Source organism: Panthera onca, chromosome B3 (assembly GCF_046562875.1).
Source record: "Panthera onca isolate mPanOnc1 chromosome B3, mPanOnc1 haplotype 2, whole genome shotgun sequence".
NCBI lineage: Eukaryota > Metazoa > Chordata > Mammalia > Carnivora > Felidae > Panthera > Panthera onca.
Window position 1 is genome coordinate 114,418,041 of NC_138344.1, and position 25,610 is coordinate 114,443,650.

General features: G+C 40.9%; 2 protein-coding genes across 4 annotated transcripts in view; one reads left to right on the top strand and one right to left on the bottom strand.

The window, feature by feature from the left end:
• Positions 1-7,321: 7,321 nt before the first annotated feature.
• ERH (ERH mRNA splicing and mitosis factor) lies at positions 7,322-23,500 on the bottom strand. Its single transcript, XM_060620152.3, has 4 exons — positions 23,351-23,500; positions 18,823-18,910; positions 13,642-13,762; positions 7,322-7,826 (listed from the first exon to the last, which is right to left on the bottom strand). The coding sequence occupies exons 1-4, from the start codon at positions 23,483-23,485 to the stop codon at positions 7,724-7,726; spliced, it is 447 nt and encodes a 148-aa protein (XP_060476135.2). The 5' UTR covers positions 23,486-23,500; the 3' UTR covers positions 7,322-7,723.
• Positions 23,501-23,765: 265 nt separating this feature from the next.
• The window catches only part of SLC39A9 (solute carrier family 39 member 9), a 52,171-nt gene continuing 50,326 nt past the window's right edge, over positions 23,766-25,610 (top strand). Inside the window, exon 1 of one of the 3 annotated variants that reach the window (XM_060620151.3) lies at positions 23,766-24,569. In XM_060620151.3, coding sequence (XP_060476134.1) covers positions 24,474-24,569 — 96 coding nt within the window. In that variant the 5' untranslated portion in view covers positions 23,766-24,473. The remainder of the gene's footprint in view (positions 24,570-25,610) is intronic. The other 2 variants (XM_078448091.2, XM_078448090.2) reach the window with 2 other exon arrangements.

Consider the following 25,610-nt stretch of genomic DNA (forward strand, 5'->3'; position numbering starts at 1 on the left):
TAGGTCTGGCACGCGATAACCATTAAAAAACTACTGGTTATGGGGTGCGTGGGTGGCTCAGTCGGTTAGGCATTGACTCTTGATCTCGCAGTTTGTAAGTTCGAGCCCCACATAGGGCTCTGTGTTGGCAGTGTGGAGCCTGCTTGGGATTCTCTTTCCCTCTCTCTGCCCTTCTTTCGCTTGTGTATGCTATACTCACTCTTTTCTCTCTCTCAAATAAATAAGCTTTAAAAAATTTTTTAAAAAAAGAGCCAGAGAGATGAGTCTAAACTGGTTTAAAGACTCTGCAGACAGCCGTGTTGCCCACTAAGTGGAAGAAGCTGATCTTTGGGACAAACGGAGCTGACACATAAAGGGGGACAGAGACCAGAACTGGTAGGCATTCCTGACTGCCCATGTTTCTGGTTTTGTTTGACCCGGAGATTCATCTGTGTTCTGGCTTCTCCTGCAGTTTGACATATGACCCAATAAGCCACACCCCCTCTATTGCTGCCCGTGCAATGGCTGGTTGGCAGCCCTGTTTAAGATGGGAAGGGCTGTTTTGGATGGGGTCAGTGGGGAGGGGTGACGAGTTCCCTCTGGAACTGGCCTGTGTTTTCAAGATGAGTGTCTGCTCTTATGGAACAGAAAAGTTAACCCATCTACAGGAGGGACATTCATGTGTGGGCCTCCTTCGCTCTGACCACGTAACCAACTGATACAATTACCCACACTCGAAGCATATTTACTCTGTAGAGAAAGACCTAATTTTGCAAACAGGCAATGATCACAGTCTCCTCGGAGACTGGTGGTCCTCACTTAGGAAGGGACTGAAGTTAGCATGACAAAATCAGCTCTCAAGTGTCAGCCTAACGAGTCCTTCTGACTCCTAGCACATGGTCCCCCTGTATGACAGCTCACCTCCCAACCAGACTGAGGAAGATTACGGAGAGGGGCTGAGAAGCTTGAAATTGGGTATTCAGAAAACACATTTGCTTTCCTCTAACAGGAACGACGTGCCAAGTGCAATTACCCACACTGAGGCTGGGCGTGAGTTGGCAGCTTTTTAAAAACTGTCGTTGTAAAGCTGTCAGAGGTGGGAATGCCTCCTTTCAGACTGGCGCGCTGTGTCCGGTCAGAAGCAAACTAGGGAGATGGTTAAGCAAAGGTTGTTAAATTCTACCAGAATTCAGTTTGAAGTGCTGACTCTGTTTACATCCCGGAACGCAGCTCATTAGCATGTGTCAGAAAGGCAGCTTCAGTGGCTCCAAACATCCGCTGCTGCTCTCGGGCTCCCAGAATACCAGCCTGACACAGCACACTAGCTCGGTTTCCGTGCAAGTTCCTCCCGCCCGAGTGGCCAGGTTGTAGAGCGAGGCTTCATTTGTGACCCAAATATGTCCTGCCTTGAGAATGTGGCGTTTCCTCTTCCGGGCTCGTGATGTGTGGGAGCCGGGCAGGGTTCCGGGCTGGATGGGGCAGAGAACACGAGGCACGGTGCGGTACAGGCGCAAGGGACAGGTGCTCGTCGCCAGCCCCAGAGACGACCAGACTGGCTGCAACACCATAGCTATGCAGTCGTCAAGACAGGATTGTCATTACACTCTCAATCTTTTTTTTTTTTTTAAACTTTTCATTGTGGAAAATTTCAAGCATGTAAAAAAGCCAGGAGATGAATACCCACCACCCAGCTTCAACAATTATCAATGTATGACCGACCTCGTTTGTTTCATCTCCATTACTCGTACTGGATTATTCTGAAACAAATCACAGATATGATGTCATTTTATCTGACAATAGTTCAGTACAGGCTCTAAAAGATAACCAAAAAACCTCATAATAATTCCTTAATGCTGATGGAATCTACACCGGTGATGGGAGGTTCCCGCACGCCCTTCGTTTTCAACCCTGATTTCTAACAGGAACAACACGTCAAATGCAAGACAATGAAAAAGGCATGGGATCAAGGTGAGACACGGTTATGCCCACACTTGGATCACCACTGATGTGCTTGGCAACTTTAGTAATTTCATTTTTTGTTTGTAAAGATTTTATTTTTTTTTAAAGTGATCTCTACATCCAACACGGGGGCTCGAACTCATGAGCCGAGATCAAGAGTCCCATGCTCCACCGCCTGAGCCAGTCAAGGCGCCCTGCAACGTTAGTAATTTTAAAACATTTCTTGAAAAGGCTTAATAGAGAAGGGAAAGAAAACAGCAACCCCTCGCATTTTTATCAGGTCTTCTGATATTTCCCAGTGTTACAGGACAGCCCGTTAGAGAGCCAGCAGGTGTTGGAAGAATCTTTGTCTGATCAGCTGGGGGCTGGACTGTCACGGAGTCCCAGGCCTCTAGAGAGGTACAGGGATGATTATGGTAACATGACTTTTCTTAGACGTCTTTCTGGTTGTTTGTTTGTTTGTTTGTTTTTTGGTTGTTTTAATAACAGTATTAAATATTTCTTTAGAATAAACTTTATTAAAGTGTAACATATACGTATACATATATACATATACACACACACATATACACATATACACACATATATACATGCACAATATTCTTAGGAGTTTAATGGTTTTGTAGTAACAGTTACAAAGCTTTACATTTGTCCTAAGGAGTAAGATAAACACTGGAAATGCGATGAACAGCACAATTGCTATTGGGGTAGCATTTCTATCATATGGCCACGTAAATGTTTACCACGTGAAACCATCTTTATGGAGAAGCAGGAGAAGGGCCCGTGAGGGGTGGCATGGAGTGGGAAGTTGGGCTAAGTGGGGAGAGATGCCCATACAGAAGGTGGCCAGATGGGGGGTGCTGTCAGAGCCCGGGGCGGGGTGAGGAGGCTGTCCTTGGGGGGAATGAGTGATCCTTCCCTATCCACGGACTCTCAGGACAGCGTGCTCCATGTTGAGCACCGACACCGACTTACTGTTGGGTGGTCCACTGAAAGGGTGATACAGAATCCTTCATACAAACCGTACAATCCCAGTATCTAGGTTGTTCAGTTGCAGGGATTGCTGGGATATGTTAGAGATGGTCACTGTTCACGTAACAGGTCACACGGGATTCAAATACTCTAGCAAGTAGTTACCATTAGCCTTTTGCATGAAGGGAAAGTGTAATTTCTCCATCCAAGTACTTGAACAGAGGCAGAGAGGACCTGGCTCGGAGATGCCACCCAATCACTGGAGTATGAAGACTTCCCACCTTTGGAGATCCCGAAGAGCTGCGTCGGGACTTCATATGAATGAGCACATGCACTCAAATGGCCTTTCGGTACCCGTACTTTTGAATCCTTTTTAACACTCCTCTGAAGGGAGTATGAGGCTAACCCCCCTCCCTCACTACAACTGCAACCTCCTACTGGGACTTGCTTAATAACTGGAAGGGCATTACAGTAATCCTTCCTGGAGTTGCATGGTGGGTGGAAGAAAGTGGGTAACCATGCTTCCAACACACATCTGGGCCCGCTGTCAGTGTCAAGGACAAAGCAGTCTCTGGAAGGGCCAGGGCCACTAGGAAGAAGGGCCCCAGCATTGTTAGATGCTCTTCAAATTGTTCACCCTGGAGCAAGACTCAAACATACTCTTTTTCTCAGACTAGAGAGCCACTGTAATTGGCCAGGCCTGGGGGGGTCCTGGAACTGAGTAGATAGTCCACAACTAACGCCAGTAAGTGAGTGAGTTAGCGTTACCATGGCAACCCCTCCTCCCTCAGGCTTCCAAGGGAAAAATCATGCTCTATCCCATTTCTCTTCCAGTCTAGAGACTTTAAATTCAAACATCTGTTGACAAGGACAGAGGGCCTGTCTCAGTTAAGTGATCTAATCAGTCCTCATTAGCCTTCTCCCCACTCTCTTGGAAAGCATAAAGAAAATTACCTTTGGCACAGAAGAGACTTTTAAACCAAGCTCTGCACAGTATGCCTCAAATCGAATACCTAGTTAAAGCATGTGATTGTAAAAAAAGAGTGTGCCAGGTAAGTTGACACGGGATCTCTAAATGTAGCTGAAAGGACTACTATTGTCTTCAAAGGGCAAATATCTTTCTTAGATCAGGCTTCCAGGTAGAATTAAGTAGTGGAGGAGACAGGAAAATGAATCACCGAGAAATTATTCCCTTCCAAGTTTCTATCATTGAAATTCCCCTCGGACTATCATCTAGCCTCTTGTAACTTCTCTCCCAAATGTCTTCATGATTTCAGTCTCTCAGCCCCTCATCTCTTGGCCCATCCCTCACTTGCCTTTCTGTGTAGCCTAGAGCTTGGCTGTTTTTTTTTTTCCAAGTATAATCGCCATACAATGTTACATTATTTTCATGGTTAGCCTTTTGATATTGTGCTTGTGACCTACGATTATGGATGTATTATGATAAATTTTTTAAATCTTAGATCCTTCCTCTACTTATATACATGAACAAATTACCTGTATTTAAAAAAAAAAAAAACATGTGTCCTTCCAACTCCTCATTCCGTATTACCACTTTCTTCTTTTGAGTTTCCAGTGGACTTTGCCTTTCTTGCCTATGCTTCGTCATTTCCTGTACTTTTTATCTGCAAGTGGTTTTTGTCTTCGCGTTACACTCCTGAAAAAATTTCCTGAATTCCAAACCCAAGCCTTTTTATAATTCCTCATCTTACCTGTCTCACTGAAAAATTCTCTTGACTTGGCTTCTGGGACATTATAGTCTCCAGTTCTCCAATCTAGTCTACACAGAGCAGTGGATTTAATCCTCCTAATGCAGCTTTGACAGGTTTGCCTTAAAAATCTTTAAAGATTATTCACAAAAGCCTACGAAGTTCAAGTCTGCAGCTTTATGTTCAAGGGGTTCGACTACTAGCTTTCCCGGCCTTTATACCACTGCTCACCTAAATACGCACTTTACCTACCCCGGCCATGGCTTCCCTGCTGTTCTTCAAACGTTACAGTGCTTTACTACCTTGTTATCACTTCTGTCCTGTTGTCCTATTTTCCAAGCTCAGCCGTTTCTCGAGGCCCAGCTCAAGTGTTAGCTTCTGCATGAAAGCCAGCTAGGTGTGCCATCTCACACTTCTTAAATACCTATGGATAAAGAATTAGCAAAACTTCTGCTCCATGGACAAATTTGACCTTGGGTTAGGAAAAATATGGTGGACACATCCTTAAGCAGGCCCCACACTCAGTGTGGAGCCAGGCGCAGGGCTCGAACCCACAAAGCTGGGATCACGACCTGGGCCAAAATCAAGAGTCTCGGACATGCAACCAACTGAGCCACTCAGGTGCCCTGTCCTGTATGCTTTTGATTCAACTGGTGACAAATGGGACCTTATTCAGGTCTTGTGAATCTAAATACTCGAATCACAAAAGCTCCCTTTGAAAAGTGTCAGAGATCCATTATTTAGCTCACAGCTATTCATTTTGTGGGGGCTTCCTACTTCCCTCAAGATCTGAGGTTAAGACCATGTCTTTTACACCTAGCAAAATCTTTGTGGTTATGCCATGTGACCTGGGTGAAGGATTTGAACAATCTGAACCTATTTTTTCGCCATTAATAGAGGAACAATTATCTCCAACCTCAAAGGGCTGCCATGATGATTAAATAAGATCTATGTAAAAATGTTTCCTTAGCCGTAAATGCTATGCCTAAGTGCTATTGCTAGGAGCTTTACACTAACACATAAATTAATGGCCTTTCTTCTAAATGTATCTGAACAAAGGTAATAATATTTTCCCACCCCAAACAATAGGAATAAGATATGTATCTTGTCCAAATAATGCCCAAGGCATTTAATGAGTTGCTATAAATATTTTAAACCAGAGAAGCACAAGTGAAGTCAAACAGTTAAAATCTTCCTTTACGCTCCTACAACTTCTTAGATCGAATGCTGAGAGAAGTAGCATTGTCAAGAAATATTTTAGAAATGCTCAGGTATATAAAATAACGTACATTAGAGAATCGGGAACTTTGTAATTGGTCCGGTGCAGGTTTCACTTTTAGGTAGCAGTATAAACGATCCCTGTATGAACAGAAATCAAACCTGTTTTACTTGTGGTTGGGGAAAGGCCACACAATCAATACTCCAACCCTTGAACAACAGGGGAACAGTGGCTGTAGCTTGGCCAAACCGCTGAAGGTTTTATCGAAGACTTCACCTCAACAATGAAAGTCTCCCTCTGCTCCTTTTCTGTGTAATGCTGGACATAGTTAAATGTGTATTTCTCCACATTTATTCCAGTCCTACTCTTCCTTAAGCCTTATAAAGTATCATCCAAAATACTGATCTCTTCCTCTTTGCTCTCATTATCCAACATCTAGGACCCGGATGTCTTCCACATTCCTTAGGAAAATCGTATTTTCCTCTTTAAGCCCAATACCAGAAACTGTATTGTCTTTGAGTAGCAAGGGGTCCCATTCCTCCCAAATGTGCTCTAGAGAATTTTTTCAAAAAAGGAAGCCAAGATCACACCTGTTACAAAAATAAAACTATACTAGCAGCAGGATAGGCCCAAATGAAAAATAGGACAATTGGACTCACTTTTGGATCTGTTCCTTTTTCAGTGAGAACATTTTCATTTTAATATCTGGCTGATTCACAGTAAAACATTAACCATAGCTATACATAAGTTGGTAAGGCACCCTAATTTTAATAATCCTTTGATACAGTGATGATACTTCACTAATAGAATCATTATTCTACAGAAAAAGTGAGCACATAGAACTACTAATTCAGAATCTGGTTCTGCATAAAGTAAGAAAAATATTTAAGGCTCTAATGTAGAAGTAGGAGTGGGGACATGGGGAAGGCCAGTCACAAAGCCTCCCAAAAGACTGCCAATCTTAGAATGTGTCAAGATATTGGCTATCGGTGAAGTATGAAGATAGCAGAATCGGGGAATGTACACGGACTTGATGACTGGAGGTACAGAACAGCGTACGTTTGAGTCACAATGTGATCATAGTTCATTAAAAACAAAATTATCTTGTCCTTTACTGTGGTCTCTCCAAGATCCTCCCAGAGAGAACGTGACCAAAACTAAGGAATTAACCTGGCAGCTGCTGCAGACAAGCTATATCACCAGGAAATCTTTCATCATGTTTGCAGCAATGTCAAGTACAAACCTTGGAGTTGCAATTGAGCTTCAACTTACAAGAATGGAAAAATGAGGTAAAAGCTTGTTAGCTTCATATAAACCACAGTGAAATGTATTCAACACACACATAAGCTTTCTTCAAATTCTCTGCGTGGCAGCCTACTGGCTCTGAGACCGATAATGCTTTGCAAGAAAATGCAATTGTTCAGAGACCCTCCACCACCGCCCCCCCCCCCCCCGCCAAAAAAACAATCACTCAAGGGGAAAATATAGCTAAAGAACATTTATTCATTTTTCACTAAGACTTTATCTGTAGGACATTTAACTAAACTGTCACCACCCCCCCCCACCCCAACCTGAAGAAGGGTTAGTATAGTGAATGTTATAAAGAAGATATGAACACTTTGAAGGATTGGAACCAACATTAACTGACAAACAACTTCCATCTAAATTATCATAAAAATGTTTAAGTAAAAAAAAAAGGGGGGGAAAGGGGGCAATGGGGGTTTCAGATTGAACAAGATCCTCACATTTCATCTAATACATTCAATCCTGGCTAGAGTATACCAAAATGGAAACAGGGTTCCTATAATACAAAACTTCCACTACAGCACGCTGTACACACCTGTGTTCCAAGCCCACCCCTATCCCCCTACTGCTTCCAATTCAACTATTTCCCGGCCTGCTGGGCCTGCCGACGAAGGAGCACATAGATCTTCTCTTTAATCCAGTCTTTGTTATATGGCTGGTATGTCTGGGTATCAGCTCGGTAACTGAGGAACAGAAAAGTAATAAGCAAAGTTACAATGGTCAATTATCGTCGTGTTTTTAAAACCCCAAATTATAATTGCCCAATGATGGCACAGGTGTGCCATGTATACGTTTAAGCTCATGTATATGTTTATACATGAACTTAATGAAAACATAAAAGAGCTGCTTACATTATGCTGAATTTTAAGCGATAGGAACGTTAGACCACCTAGTGCAATCTTCTAGCAGAAAAAAGAAACCAAGGTCTAGAAATCTTAAGTTAAATGCTTGCTGTGTTACACATCTACTTCTTGACACAGTATGACCAGAAACTGTGTTCTTTCTCCTATAGAGTTACAAGGTTTATTGTTTCTTTAGTGATTAAATAAGACAAAAACCAAACACTGGTACAAACTTGAGATTTGCTATATACGTTACAATTAACTAAAAAAACTTTGAAAATCTTTGTAAAGGATTAAGAGAGGAAAATCTTTTAACCTATATTTCAGGATTTGCTTCTTAAAATAAATCACACTAGAGGCTGGTGGAGAATTATTAGAAGGTGAATGAGCTTCTTATCAGCCAGGAGTGCAAGGATCGGCATTAGCGAAGAAACTCCAGTGGGACGCCAGGGTTTCTGAGGCCAAGGTATCGCTTAATAGACAATCACTAGAGGTGTATCCTTAGAAGACTCCAATAGTACAAACATTCCAGGTGACCTACCACTGAAATCTAGCTGGGTAAGCAATACAATCATTTTTGGGGCTAAAAAACTAAGGCCTGGGCATAAAAAAAGCAGACAATAAGGAACCACAGATTGGACAAAAACAAAGCACTTCAGCATTTCAAAGCCATGTGCGTCACGTGGTAGAAACACTATAAGGAATTCCAGAGAGGCAAAGATGGAGTTTGCCTAAAAAACAACAAAAACCCAACAACAACAACAAAACAAACCTTAGGGATACTTTAGAAAAACAAACTATCTAATTTACCAATTATTGTTTTATTTGAGCCAGAAGTTTCATTTTTTAACTTCTCAGCAAAAAATTATATACAAATACAAGTGATAATAACGATTAAGAAGTTACCAACTGCTGGGTATTACTTTAAGTACTTATTTGAATCAACTCACTCAATCTTAATTACAACCCCTGAGTAGATACTATCACCTCCCCCCCTTTTTTTAATAAGGAAAAAGCAAAGAACAAGCAACTTATTAGTTAAGTGACTTGGGCAAGTAGTAGAAGCTTAAAACACTCTTGGACAGGAGTCCTCCTCACTACGAAAACACTAAGTTAGAAACCTATGCTCCAACTTTTAGCAAGAGAGACAAACTCCAAAGTCAGAATGTTTTATACCAGTATATTCTTCCCCTGGATAGTAAGGTCAGAATCTGGTTTATTAAAAATGTATAAACCTTCTACCTTAATAAAACGTTTAAAAAAAAAAGGACATTTTTCATTTTTATTAATGTCCTTTTGTTACGAGAAATATTCAAAAAAAATTAAACAATTTTCTTTGATTATTCTTTATTCATGCTTCCTAATTAAATAAGGGTTATTCTAGTCTAATTCGGGTATGGTACAACAGACTACAATATTTACATCAACACTGGGAAAGAACTAAAAAAGGAATCGAATTTTTCAGAACTATACCCAGGTGGGACTTATTTAAACCATCTCCCCCAGCAAGATGACTTTGGTTTGTGAACATTTAGGAATCCATCAACTTGCACGCCATTTTTCAACTGAAGAAATAATAATGCCTTTTTTTGTGGCAAGTTGTGAGTTGACAGCTGTTTACTGGCACTTGAAATCAGACAATTAGCTGTTAAATTCATTAACAAAATCCCTAGCTCTTGGTACAGATGAATCTTCTGTGTTATGTTCTATGAATGCAGGTTTATCCAAGAACAGAAGCTGTGGGTCTGAGCAGTGAAATTAGCCAGCGTCCTCACTGATACCAGGTTGTCTCCTTAATTAGGAGTAGTAAGTCTGCATTCCAAAACTGAGGATGAAAAGACGTCCCTTTGTCTTTAGGCAAACAAGGAAAGCCTGTATATTGAAAATGCCATTATTTTAAACTTAAAAAGCTTATTTAAAAAATCCTAACCACTCTCCGAACTGTGAAGAAATTTGTATTCTGATTTCAAATATATGAAGTACCAAGCCTCCAGGCCTAAATTTTACTATTAATGCAGTCAGTTTGTCCAGGGTTTAATTATGTCACAAAGTATCAACTTATTTATTGCTCATTTCCTCTTATATGGTTTAAACAAGAAAAATCAGAAAAAGTCCTATGTCGCTGCCATGTAAATTTGATAGAAGCAATAAGCTCATGACAATTTACAAAAATGGACTCAATTCCTGGTCTGAGGAGTAACAGCCCAAGTCACAACCCTGATTAAGGAAAGGAGCAGGATGTGCTACCATTGGAAGCACCATGGCAATAGGTGACCTCTTTGGAAAAACACCTTATTTCTCCTGAATATTCAAATAACAAAGTCATATGGGCAAAATGGTTTTAAAACCTAAAGTTGACTCAGAGTTTTCAGAGGGGCGCCTGGGTGGTTCAGTCTGTTAAGCATGCGACTTCCGCTCAGGTCATGAGCTCGAGAGCCCAAGTCGGGCTCTGTGGTGACAGGCTAGAGCCTGGAGCCTGCTTCAGATTCTGTATCTCCCTCTCTCTGCCCCTCCCCTGCTCACACTCTGTCTCTTTGTCTCTCAAAAATAAATACACATTAAACAAAATTTTTTTTGTAAGTTTTCAGAGACCAAAAAAGTTTCATTAGAGATCGAATCCTAAATAGCTACAGTTTACAGTCAAAAAACCCAACATAACACCTCTTTAAGTTAACAGTATAGTTTAACTCCCATGTGGAATTTGAAGCTCATATCATTTTACTCTTAGCTAATTTTAAAGAATTCATCTACTCATTGAAACATAAAATAAAACCCTGCCCTGACTTGGTCAAGCTAGTTAAAAATGGAGTTTCTGCTATATACTCAATACCACCGTGCTAAGCAAGTATTAGATCCCCTCAAGTAGTCCTGTGGGTAGATTTCTCTAAATTTTACAAACAAGCAAACTGAGGATTAGCAATATTAAGCTCATCTGCCTGGGTGAGGTGCGGCGGGGGGCTAGCTAATGACAGAGCCAGGGTTCAAACTCAGCTGTGTCTAGTTCTAAAACTCCAGCTAGCTCTTAACCCACAATCTCCTGAGGGGAGTAAAACATGATCCTTGGCTTTAAGTAACTCCCCATCTGCTGAGAATGTGTGCCACATCCCAAAGCATCAGCATTAGGTACCTGATGTCTCAACAAGTAGTTGTTATAAAATAAGACAGCTATTCATTTTTAAAATAAAATCAGTAGTTCATTTGAAGAACAAGGTGAGGGCACGCATGTGAACTCTATTAAAATCTTTAAGTTCCAACTGAAACATCTAGTGTTCAAGCTCAAGTGTGAAAATGTCCCAAAACAAACACACCTGGAACAAAACTGTATTAAAAACACCATATTTTCATCAGATAAAAACCTTACGATTTCTCAAAACGTAAGACAACTTCAGCATGAGAGAAGTCACATTAGATTCTTTCACTTTTATTGAGACCATCCTATCAATTCCAAAGATAGCTCTGTAAATGGGAAGCTCTGTAAATGTAAATGGGAAAAAAGGAAGATTACCAATAATTTAAAAAAGCTACACCTCAAATCATATTATAAGGGTGACGTGCATTTGTACAACCGATATTTACTCAGTACCAACTATGTGCCAAATACTATTCAAGGCACTGGGGCTACAGCAGTGAACAAAAACAAACCTCCCTGCTCTCAAAGTCTACAAAGTAAATGTATACATTATTGGTGATTTCATCCAGTAGATGATTCTGCCAACATCGGGGTCTCTCAGTTCCTTGAACTCCTCTCTTCCCGGAGCTCATCTCCCACCCTCCCTTGGCCAGATAGCTTTCCAGCACCTTCAGTCTCCCAAATTCAAGCATCTCATTCTTGCACTACTTCCCAATACCCCAACTTCAACAACTCCGTGACCCCACTGGGACCTATAACAGATCCTACCTCTGTCTCCACCCCACCCCAACCCCCACTTATGTTTCACAGTCATTCAGTCTCTTGCAGGATACTTCCTTACATACACCCTAAACTTATAGCAAAATCTTTGCTGATTCTCTACCTGTAGAGCCTCACCTGTAATCCACCCAGGCTAAGATTGACTAGGAAAAAACCCAACACCATAATGACTAATAATTCCATCTTAAATTCATTATCAGGTACCTCAGAAATCACAACTTGCCCTAATCCCTTCACCCTCCTAGATTATTTTGCACCTCTTTTCACAAACCTCCAACATCTTCCCCCTCATCCTTAATTTCAAATGATTCCTTCCTGTTTTCCTGAGATAACTAAAACAACCATAGTAATTTCCCCAAGCTCTCCACATCTGCCTGCCCTCCCTACTCTATTTAATGAAATGTCTGATATCCTATCTAAAGCCATCAATTTCTCCCCCTCTACTAGATCATCCCAACAGCCTGCAAACTTACCATTATTTCTCCCCCCTTTAAAAAAACAAAATTAAAGAAAAAAAACTTCTTCTTCCAGCTATAATCCCATTTCTCTGCTTTCCTATCAAGCTAAATTCTTCAAAAAAGTTATTTGTGTTGGCTGCCTTTTATGCTTCCCATTACCTTCAACTCCCTGAAACCTGTGAAGATTTCACTCCTGTCTCTCTTCCAGAACTGCTTTGGAAGTCATCAAAGACTCCCACTGCTGAACCAGGGGTCAATTCTCAGTCCTCATGAATTTGGCCTATTAGTAATATGAAATACTTTCAAGTTGGCTCCTAGGACATCACCACCCTCCTGCCCCTGCAATTTCATGTCCTGTGCTCTCCCCCTCACGCCTCTGTAGCTTCACAGGCATCCTTTCCATCTCTATTTACTGCTCAATTCCCAATGCCTAGAACAAGCACGGTATACAGTCAGCACTCAACCAACGTTTGTTAAATGATTATGTGTTGCTTTTTCTGTATGTCCTACTATAAGCAAATTAACTATAGATAATACAAGCCAACACAGAAGAATACCTACAGCCCTGTTGGCCTCTTATATGAGCTTTTTATATTGAAATAGTTACAATAAAACTTTCTTATTAATACATTTCACTAAAGACCAGACCTGAATCACTGGACTGTTTTCAGGAAGCAAAATAAAACTCAAATGTTCCAAGGAAATGCGAATTTTCCACAGGAATCTTTGGTGAGACAGCAAGTCCTGGCCTGGCCCCAGTGGTAATCCAGGAATCCCAGGAAGTCCCTGTGAATAAGACCTATATATTTTTCAAGAGCGTATTTACTTCTAGCACAGTATCTGGCATGTAATTAATATTCAAGCACCTGATGACTGAAGATGATCTTATTATAAGGTACTCTCATTTTCCTTTGTCATGAAAACAGCATCATCTTAGCCAAAGCCAACTGCTTTAGGACAAAGACTTTAAGGGAAAAAACAAACAAACTAAAAAAAGACTATTTGGTTCAAGAAACAAAGAAGCACTTTGAAGGACTTTGAACTTCTTCTTCAGCATTCTCTCTGCATATTGATGGCCACCAATTAGCAAAACTATTAACTTTTCCTGTGCCATTAGCTCTATGTTACCAACTTAACTTACAAGCCATACGTAGATGAAATATTACTACACAGTAGTCAAAATGCAAAGATCAATGTCAGGCACACAGTGAGCTCCCAATACCAAAATCAAACAAATGGATAAACAACAGAAAGATACAACTTAAGAGATATGGTGGCCGATACTTACACAAGACAGCTGAGGTCTGCCAGATCATCGATAAAATCAAACAACTGACTGATATCATATGTGATAGAGGGGCTGTTGGGATTCATTCTCTTCAGATGTTCTTCATACATTTTACAAACGCCTAAGAGAGAGGAAAACCAAGATCTTACAGTTGTATAAACTTTAGGCATGAGTAGCAAATATATAGCAATACCGTAATATTTTATTTTTACAAAGTTGGGCTGGGAAAAGGACAGTAAGTTGACCACTTTTAATTTTTGTCACTAGTGGATTTCTTTAAATTTCATACATTTGCCAGAATGTTAAGTATATTATGCCTTAACAATAAAATGATTACTTCAAGCCACTAGATCTAAAAGAACTTTAAAGACCTGTCACAGAAAAGTTCAAACAAGTGATGACACTGTGGGTCTGCTTTCCAATTTTGATACAATGCAAGAACAAAAACAAAACTGGCACCAAGGAAGAGATTATTGTAAGAGCACCTTTAAAAAAATTTTTTCTTGGGCGCCTGGGTGGCTCAGTCGGTTAAGCGTCCGACTTCGGCTCAGGTCATGATCTCACGGTCAGTGAGTTTGACCCTCCCCCATTCATGCTCTGTCTCAAAAATAAATAAACATTAAAAAAAAAATTAAAGAAAAAAATTTTTTTAATGTCCATTTATTTTAGAGAGAGAGAGAGAGAGAGAGAGACCAGGGAGGGACAGAGAGAGAGGGAGACAGAATCGGAAGTAGGCTGTAGGCTCCGAACTGTCAGCACAGAGCCCGATGCGGGGCTCGAACCCACAGACCGCGAGATCATGACCTGAGCCGAAGTCAGACACTAACCAACGAGACACCTGGGTGCCCCTTTCTATATGTATTTCAAAGTGCATATACGGTATCTATTAAAAAGCTAAATTATATCCGAATTAGGGCTTTTGATTGGTTCTGGTACACACACTGTGATCAAAGAATATCACTCACGAGTTACTGAACAGAAAGATGAAAAGTGCAAAGGAAATAACCAGGGAAAGAAATTCACCATTTATCTTAAAAAGGCACTGACCCACTTCCACCATCATACTTAATGGTGAAAGACTGGATGCTTTCCCACTCAGATTAGGAACACTAGAGTACCTACTCTTGTCATTTGTATTCAACATCATATTGGAGATTCTAGCCAAAGTGATCTGACAAGAAACAGAAATAGCAGGAACTCAGACTGGAAAAAAAAAAAGTGCAACTATGTCTCTTCACAGATGACATGATCTTATATACAGAATATCCTAAGGAAACCACACACACACAAAACCATTAGAACTAATAATAAATGAGTGCAGCAAAATTGCAGGATAGAAGATTAATATATAAAATTCAACTGTATTTCTATACCCTAACAATAAATGAGCTGAAAATGAAATTAAGAAAACAGCTCCACGAACTTACGAAAACAGCATCAAAAAGTAAAATTCTTAGGAATAAATGTAATTAAAAAAGCATACGACATACACTGAAAACTACAATGTCACTGAAAGTAAAGACTTAAATAAATGGAAGATCTCGTGTTCATGGATCAGGAGACTTAACATTAAGATGGTAATGCTTCCCACAATAAATTCAGTGCAATCCCTATCAAAATCCAACCTATTGTTGCAGAAATTGGCAAGCTGATCCTAACGTTTGATACAGAAATGCAAGAGACCCAGAATAACCCAAAGAATCTTGCAAAATAACAAAGTTGGAAGACTCACACTTACCAATTCCAAAACTCACTATGAAACTACAGTAACAAAGACAGTGTGGTATTGCTTATGTATAGGCATACAGATCAATGGAATAGAAAAGAGGGTCCACAAAGACAACTTGATGAAGAAAGAATAGTCTTTTCAACAAATGGTGCTAGCACAACTGGATAGTCACATGCAAAAGAATAAAGTGGGGCTTAGACTTCACACCCTATACAAATATTCAAAATGGCCCAGAGACCTAAATGTAAGAGCCCAAACTATAACACGCTTGGAAGAAATTATAGGCACAAATCTTCATGACTTTGAATAAAGCGATCAGTTCTCAGATATGACAAGACCAAGAACAACAGAAGAAAAACATATATGAATTAGAGTTTATCAAAATTTAAATCTTTTGTGCTTCAAAGGGCACTATCAAGAAAGTGAAAAGACAAGCCACAGACAGGGAGAAAATCTTTGCAAAACACAGATCTGATAAAATACCGTCATCCAAAAAATACGCAAAGAAGTCAATACTAAAACTCAACAATGAAACAAAAAACACACCCAAACACCTCAATTAAAACGTGGGCAAGAGATCTGAACAGATACCTTACCAAGGAAGATATACAAATGGCAAATAAGCATTATCAAGATACTCAACATCATGTCATTAGAAAACTACAAATTAAAACAAGACGTGTTGGTATATACCTATGAGAATGACAAAAATCCAAAACACTGACAACACCAAATGCTGTGAAGGACGTGGAACAGGAATCCTCATTCATTGCTGGTGAGAATGTGAAATGGTAAAGCCACATCTGAAGACCGTTTGTCAGCTTCTCACAAAGCGAAACAGTCTTACCATATGATCCAATAATCACATTCCTCACTGTTTACCCAAAGGGCTTGAAAACTCGAGTCCACACAGAAACCTGCACGAGTGTTTGCAGCAGCTTTATCATAACTGCCAATACCTGGAAGCAATTTGATGCCCTTCCCTAGCCAAATGGATAACCAAACTGTGGTATATCCAAACAATGGATTATTCAGCAATAAAAAGAACTGAGCTATCAGGCCATGAAAAGACATGGAAGAACCTTAAAAGCACATTGTTTTTTTTGAAAGAGCCAGTCTGAAAAAGCTATATACTGTTTAATTCCAACTAGCTGACATCTTAGAAAAGGTGAAACTACAGAAACATTAAAAAGATGAGTGGTTGCCAGAGGTTTTGGGGGGAGAAAAAGATAAAGCACCAGAGATTTTTAGGACAGTAAATGGTGGATACATGTCATTGTACGTAAGCCAAAACCCCAAAAAATGTCCAAAGCAAAGACTCAACACGAATGGAAAATATGGCCTTTATTCAATAATAATAATAATGTATCAGCATTGGTTCTACAATTTTAACAAACGTATCACATTAATACAGGATATGTAAGTAACAGAGGAAACAGGGAGGAGGGGGTAAGGGAAGAAGGGGTGTGCTAGAATTCCTGTACTTTCAAGTCCGTTTGCCTGTAAACCTACAACTACTCTTAAAAAAAATTAAATCTATTAATTTAAAAAGAAATGGAAGAACCTTAAATGCATACTAAGTGAAACAAACCAGTCTGAAAGGGCTACGTACGGTAATGATTCCAACTCTATGACATTCTGGAAAAGACAAAACTATGGATGCAGCAGGAAGACCAACAGCTGCCAGAGTGCAAAGGGTGAAGTGGGGAGGGATGAACAGGTGGAGCACAGGGGTTTTGGGGTTAAGCGAAAATGATTCTGTAGGATATTGTAACGATGGGTACATGATGCTATGCATTTAGTAAAAGCCACAGAACTGTACAACATCAAGAACAAACCTAATATAAGCTTCAGTTAATAATTTTAATAATGGACTTTAGTTCATAGCCGACTTTAGTTAGTAACAATAATGTACCAGTGTATCAATAACGGGTTCACCAACCTTACCAAACATACAACTCCAAATGCAAGGTGTTATTAATGGGGGAAACTGTGGAGGTGAGGGGTACATAGGAACACAGTAGTATATGGAACTCCTATAGCAGTACATAGGAACTCTGTATTTTCCACTGAATTTTTCTGTAAACCTTAAAGTGCTCCTAAAAATAAAGTGTATTGGGGCGACTGAGTGGGTCAGTTGGTTAAGTGTCCGACCTCAGCTCAGGTTATAATCTTCTGGTTCATGAGTTCTAGCCCCATGTTGGGCTCTGTGCTGACAGCTCGGAACCTGGAGCCTGCTTCAGATTCCGTGTCTCCCTCTCTCTCTGCCCTTCCCCTGCTTGCACTCTGTCTCTGTCTCTCTCAAAAATAAACATTAAAAAATACATAAAAAAATTTAAATTAAAAAAAATAAGTAAAATGTATTAAATTAAAAAAATAGGCTTCACTAATATCAGCAAAGATTGGCAGAGTACCGCAGAATCAAAGACCAAACATGATAATATAAGGTAAAGCAATAATGTGCTAAGGCAGCATGTGCACAAAGTTTACCATGGTCAGAAGAGGAAGGGTCCTAAAGAGGGGGAAGAACAAGAGCCTCCTCTTCTTTTAAAACTAAGAGAACCTGCAATCAGGAAGGCCTGGTGCCAACTATCTAGAAGCTGTCTCTAATTATTACCAGTAGCTTTCCCCCCCCAGATCTACCCACTGTTGGCTTTAAATGGACAGATTTTAAGTCTAATCCAGTTAGCTCTGGATAATCAACAAATTCGGGGACATACCCAGCAGCAAAAACAGTGACTATAAAATTTTTACAGGAAGAAGTGAAGAATGGACAATTTGCAAAAGGGCTCGGAATGTCCACACCTGGCTTACTTGATGTAATGATTAAATGTAAGGATGAATCCAATTTGTGACGATCCGATCTATGGGCTCTCACCTAAGGGTTTATGGAGTAAAGACACACTCACTATTCCCTTCAGGGTGGTGCCAATTTATCAAATGCACAATAAATTATACTTATTTGGTTCCATTTGCCTTTATTCTCTGAGATAATTTTTATTTTCTAACACAATGATGGACTGTAACCAAACCTCAACAGCTTTTAATGTTTATCTGTTCAATGAGCGGACTAATAGGTTCTGAAGGCATCCCTAGAGCCTGCCTTACCGCTATAGTGCTGGAGTTTAACCAGAATACTTAAAGAATACCTGTAAGATATTTACCTAACATAACAAAGAACATCAACATAAAAATGGGAGGCTTCAGAAAGTCATTCATTGTAATGATGAGCTGGATAAAAAAAAGGTAAAATAATATTTGCAGCAGAAAGACAATACGTACAATCAGTGTTTCAACTTTCAACAAATATGGTCCTTAATATCTTCCTTCCCCGTTCAAATTAGTAACTCAAGAAATGTGGAGGAAAAATAAGCCCAGTTCCTAAATGAGACACAGTCTACAGTGAATGTCAGGAAAAAACAAGCAAACTCTTGACTAGTGTTTAAACTCACCTTCCATGCACTCATTCACAGATTCATAGTCAGCGTAAGTTCTGCCTTCTGGCCGCTTGGTAGGCTGTACCAGCAAAATGGTGTGAGACTACAGGGGAAAAAGTGATATCAATGTAAGTTTCTAACTCATATTTGAGAAATTCGTAGTATGATATAAAACCCTCAGTCATGACACAAATGGTTATTAAAACACTATTAATAAAATTTTTAAAGAAACCCACTATTAATTAGGGTGCTCTTCCTACATTTCTGCCTTTATACAAGTGCAGCATCAGAAGATGGACAGCTTTGGGGCGCCTGGGTGGCTCAGTCGGTGGAGCGACCGACCTCGGCTCAGGTCATGATCTCAGGGGTTGTGAGTTTCAAGCCCCGCGTCGGGCTCTGTGCTGACAGCTCAGAGCCTGGAGCCTGCTTCTGATTCTGTGTCTCCCTCTCTCTCTGCCCCTCCCCCACTCATGCTATGTCTCTGTCTCAGAAATAAACATTAAAAAAAAAAAAAAAAAAAAAAAAGAAGATGGACGGCTTCTCTGTAAGGTCTCTTCAGTCTCTCAGTCCTTAATGGCTGCTTTCTTGAACTCCTATTGTACTTACTGCCTGTAAGCATTCAGCATAAGCTACCCTGTACTGTTTTTTCTTTCCTATCTTTCTTCCCAACTAGATCACTTAGGTTTTCTATCTCCACTGGTCACTTTCTATCTTTAGCCCTATTAAGTTCCTTAATAAAATATCAGATGTGGGCTGATAAAAGGAGAGAAAAAGTGAAACACTATTAGTGATTGCAAGCACTGTATCGATCTACGTTCTTTTTCCAATCTCAGCACAACAGTGGAGTTACATCTTATCCGTGGCTTAGACTCCAACATGAAGGCAGAAGATAAACTGGCAGCACAAAATTAATATATATAGTTAACGTTACCCTAGAGAAACCACTGAACTATTCACCCAGTAGGTGACTCACCTTAAAAGCCTATGCTATCTCAAAATCCTGTATTTTTAACCACTAGGATCACACAAAATAGATGATCACACTGTGACAAATGTGAATATGCCTGAAGAATAGCAAATAGACTTAACATCTTCCACCGCATGCTCACTGAGGGGACATGTTTTCGTTAGTGGGTCTATTTCAGTTTCTGTGCTATTACAACTTGGGCTGGAAGGGTCCTTCTTGTGGAAGTAGTCCTGTGTACCACAGGATGTTCAGCAGCATTCCTGGCCTATTCCCACTAAATACCAGTAGTACTGGAGCCCCCTGTCTCCTCCTGGGCAAAACTATGACAACCTTCTCCTCTGCTGTACTATTATTTTTGGGTCGCAAAAATCCTTTATGACAGGCCCCCCCAAAATGTTTTGAAATGATAATTTTTAACAACACCGAAATAGACAAGGCCTAGAGTTTCCGGATAGGCACCCCCCCCAAAAAAAAACCAAAAAAAAACAAAAGAAAACAAAACAAAACAAACCCAAAAACCCAAAAACCAGTACTCTGAACACTACATACAGCGCAAAGGAGGGGGGTGCCTGGGTGGCTCAGTCAGTTAACACTGGACTTCTGATTTTGGCTTGGGTCAAGATCTCATAGTTGGTGAGATCAAGTCCCAAGTCGAGTGGAGCTTAGGGCTGACAGTACAGAGCCTGCTGGGGATTCTCTCTGCCCCTCCCCTTGCACTTGCATACACGTGAGCTCTCTCAAAATAAATAAATAAACATTTGAAAAAAAGGAAAAGAAAAACATCATTAAAAATAAAAAAAGCAAAGGGGGGTGCCTGGGTGGCTCAGTCGGTTAAGCATCCGACTTCAACTCAGGTCATGATCTCACGATTCCTGAGTTTAAGCCCCACAACCGGCTCTGTGGTGATAGCGCAAAGCCTGCTTTGGATCCTCTGTACCCCTCTCTCTCTCTGCCCCTCCCTTGCTGGTTCTCTCTCTTAAAAGAAATAACTTAAAAAAAAAAAAATGGCAAAGGAATTGCTCATAATCCTCCCTCTCCATCAAGAACTCATTCTTATGAAAAGTTTGAGGATTTGAGATAAAAATAGAACTTGGTGACAAGAAATGAAGGGTAATTCTCACCTATAATGACCATAACAGTCAAGGCCTCTGTTAAATAGGGATTATAAACCAGAGAAAGCAGTTTATTAGATTATTTGTTACATAGAAGTTTTTGTAAGCCACCTACTCAAAAAAAGTAGTTTCAATGGGCCACATGTTGAGAAGAAAATAATTTTATAGAAACCACATTAGCATTCCTGCAGTAGCACCTGCTCGGTACATTAGCCATACTAATGGCTACTACATTAATTTTGTTCTTACTCTAATGCAAATTAAATGACTAATTTACTTAAGAGAATAAAAATATGGAAACGGCTACTCAGTATGTTACTTCTTACATCTTAAAATGAACCTCTGACAAATCTCACTATTTTCAATACTTACTACCCAAAGACAAGGATTAAAAACTACTAAGAACAAAAAACTACATTTACAAAGCTGTAGTCAAAACAGGTATTATTTGGGGCCCCTGAGTGGCTGAGTTGGTTGAGTGTCCAACTCCTGATTTTAGCTCAGGTCATGATCCCAGGGTTGTGGGATTGAGGCCCCTGTATGGCTCTGCGTTGAGCGTGGGGCCTGCTTAAGATTCTCTCTCTCTCTCCCTCTGCCCCTCTCCCCTGCTCATGCCCTCTTAATAAAACAGGCAAAGTGGGTATTATTTTTAAGCGGTAGTGCCTTCCTGTCAACAGTTCAAGATCATAAAACTTCCCAAATCAGTTTTAGTCACATTCTTTTTACTGGAGCTATTTTCGAAGCCCTTTTGTGTTATTAAAAAACAAAGATAAATATATATGCAAAATATAAGCACATAAAAACAAATATATATACATATATATATTCAAACTTGCCACAATAGAAAAATAAGATTATAAAACCTAAATCAGTAAAAATTATGCAGAATTACCTTAATAAAATCCTTATTCTAATTACCAAGCACAGGTGAATCACTTTAATGAATAATCTGGCCTTATTAACTTTTTAAATGTTTATTCATTTTAAAGAGAGAATGTGTGCAGGGGAAGGGCAGAGAGAAAGGGGGGGACAGAGGGTCCAAAACAGGATTTATGCTGACAGCAGAGAGCCCAATGTGGGGTCTCGAACTAATGAACTGTGAGATCATGACCTGAGCCAAAATTGGATGCTTAACGGACTGAGTCACCCAGGCGCCCCCGGCCTTACTAACTTTTTAAAAGTCTCACACACATGAACTCTTAAGAATCATTCTCCTGCTACAGAAATATTATGTACGACTTGCTCATTAGCTTCAAATGCTCCTCCCAAACGAACCCCCCAAAAAATCCAAAGCTGAAACTTGTATCCTTGATAAAGCAAAAGTATTTAAGATTGTTGAACCAATAATTGTTTGATTCATATACAAATTCTAATTTTTAATGCTACTTGGACTGATAAGGAATTATCACTGATATCTGCCCAACAGAGAATGGATTGTTGATATTAACTGCTGTTACTTTCTCGGATTTTAATCTAAGTATTTGAACACAATACCAAGTAGTGACTTAAAAAGCAAAGAATGAAAACTCAGAGTAAAAGATCTAAGGTCACATTGATAGTATGACAAAACAAGAACTGGAAACCCGGTCTTCTAATTCCTAGTCCTCTCTGGGAAACTATGTGGAATCAAACACTAAAACATCTCAATTTAAAAAAGTACAACCTTAAAAAGCTGTTAACCACAGCTCCATAACTTGTTAACAGTAACTGCAGCAATCAGAAAACGAAAGCTGAAGTGTGGAAGTAACCATGATTCCTCATAATCCCTAGGAGCATCTCCTTTTTGGTGGAATAAAATATAAAACACAATCAAAATACCCACTTACTCCACTACCACCCTGATTAGACCCCCAGCTGAGCCTATCTTTTTCAGCCTTCAGTCCCAAGAGATTATGAGTAGTAAATTACGAGTAAGTACAGGATTGAGGGCTGCGAGAAACGCCAAATCGGGCATCTGGAATCTTGGAAAAGAGAAAAAACGTTCTATGTGTACTTAAAGACAGAGTACAGAAAAACAAAAGGAAATAGCCGAGAAGCACATTACAAAGCAAAGACGACCCCTCCCGGCCCACACGCTGGGTGCAGAACGCTGCATCTGTCAGCTTTGGGAACTGGTTTGTCATACACCCCACGGCCATTGTTCCTGCACTCGGCCAGAGAGTCCGGTGGGACAGAGCAGCATGTCCACGCCTGCCTCTATCAAGCAGCAATTGGGAGAAAGTGCATCCTCCACACCGCACGCCTCGCCGGAGCCTACAGGCGGGCGCGCAAACGCAGGGCGGACCCGGGCTCCGGGGCCTAGTGCCAGGCCCTGCCTCTCCGCGGCGGGAAGGGGAAAGGTCGAACCACGACCAGGAGGGCCGTGGAGCTGCACGCTCGCTCTGGATGAGACGAGGAGAAGATGTACAGGGCTGGGATCGCCCCAGAGGCCGGGGGATCGGGGAGCCGCGGGGGCCTTTCTCACCATCGCGCCAAACTCTCTCGCTGCAGCCGCTGCCGACACTGCCGCCGCACACGAGCTTAGCTGCAAAGCCGCCAACAGCCAATCCCCGCGAGAGGAGCCGCCGGAAGTCGTCAGAAACGCACCGCGAAAGAGCATTTTGGGCCATAGAGGCGCACACATTTCCGGCAGCTAGAGTGGATACTGACTCTGTCACAGCCATCTTGGATAAGGGCGATGGGGTGCGCAGGGAATTGCTGCAGAACTTGAAAAATAATCATTTCTTTTCAAGACGCTGTCTTCCGTACTCTTGTTATTGGACAGGCGCCTAGAGTGATCACCGATATAGACTGTGACTCCAGATATCTTTCAATGGCCCTATTCAAAAATGGCGGTAGCGTAAGACTCCTGGGCCATAGGTCGGTTGTAACCCGGAAGTACTCTTCTAAAGGAGGGGGCGGTGAAGCAATCCGGAAGTGGATGTAATGAAGAGGTGCCACTTGGCGGCCATGGCAGCTGTAGTATCGGTGGCTCTGGGTCAAGGCCCAGCGGAGTGGAGTAATATGGGCAGTATCGGGTATAGGGCAGAGACAGCTTTGTATCACCTTCGCTGCTGAACCCCTAAGCCCATCGGTAGAGACCTGCAGGACTCTTTCCCCATTCTAGACTCGGAGGAGAGTTTGCCGGGACTGGTGGGCTGGTCCCAGGCTGGCGAGAACCGCCCCAAGGAGGTAGGGGAGCCGGGAGGACGAACAAGTTTGCTTGGGTTTTCCTCCTTTTCCTGCTGCCACCTGGGACGTTGTGGAGGGAGTGGGTCCATTGTGCCACCATTCCGACGATTGAAGAAATCGCCCTTTGCATACCTTTAACTGTTAACGCTAGGGAATCCAGTGACTGGCGTCTGAAAACAGGGATCGGGACCTGAGATTGCTGAAAGTTCTCTCTGGTGCTAATATCAGCAAAAAGGGACTGTTTTCAGGTGCGTTCCAGAGAAGGGTTTCGTGAACACATCTGTTGGTGAGGAGGACGAAAAAACTGGAAAGTCCACTTGTCTTGGAATCACCACACGCGTTTAAGAACCTAAGCACCCTTTGAAGCCTCTGAAAATTTGTAGTCTGGTGGCGGTGGGTAAATAAAGGAGGACAGAATGGATGATTTCATCTCCATTAGTCTGCTGTCTCTGGCTATGTTGGTGGGATGTTACGTGGCTGGAATCGTGCCCTTGGCTGTTAATTTCTCCGAGGTAAGAAATTCTCAATTTTCTGTCAGTTGTCAGGATGGCTGCTAGGAAGTACTGACAGTTGTAAAGGGAAGCGGTTTCCTCAATTAAGCTCAGAGCTAAAGATCTTCGTAGGAAAGACTATCTTTTTAAAAGATGCATAACATTTCATGGGGCCCCTGGGTGGCTCAGTCGCTTAAGCGTCTGACTTCGACTCAGGTCATCGTCTCACTGTTGGTGGGTTGGAGCCCCGCGTTGGGCTCTGTGCTGACAGCTCAGAGCCTGGAGCCTGCTTCAGATTCTGTCTCCCTCTCTGCCCCTCCTCATGATCACTCTCTCTCTCAAAACTAAACATTAAAAAAAAAAAAAAAAAAAAGATGCATAACATTTCATAATAGAAACAAACCTCATTTTAGGCACTAGAGCCCTTAACTTGGGGTGGGTGGATCCACTGAAGATCCTGGGGTACTCTGAACCTTGTGAAATTGCATACAAAAATTTAGGACTCTCTGCACACTTTCCTGGAAAGAGGTACCATAACATTCTTTGGATTCCCAGAGGTTCCAAGGAATCAAGTTTCCAGATTGCTATCAAGGAACATAAATGGGGAATATTATTTGTCTGTATGCATTGAAATCAATATACTTTATCTTTTTGAGGAAATGAAGCATAGTTTTTTGGGGGGAGAGGTAATTTTTTTGGATTAGAATCCAAAATTTTCTGGTTTTTTGAATTAGTTTTTTGTTAATACAAAAAGGAATTCATGCTAACGAATGAAGATAAGAAAACTAGATTGTTCTTAACTCACATTTCCTTTTAAAGAAAGAGAGCATTGGAATGCATATTTGAAGTTGTTTCAGATCTTTACTTAGAAATGAAATTTTTGTTAATATGTTTTGACATTTTGGTTAATTTGTACATTTGTCCTTATTTGCACAAACATTAATGAGTGGGGAAGAAAGGTGGAAGCATTGTTCAGTTAAAAGTGCGGATAAGTTCCTCATAAAGAGCTCACAGCATGCACAGTGCTCAGACATCTAGGGGAGAAAACCCATTACATTTGGA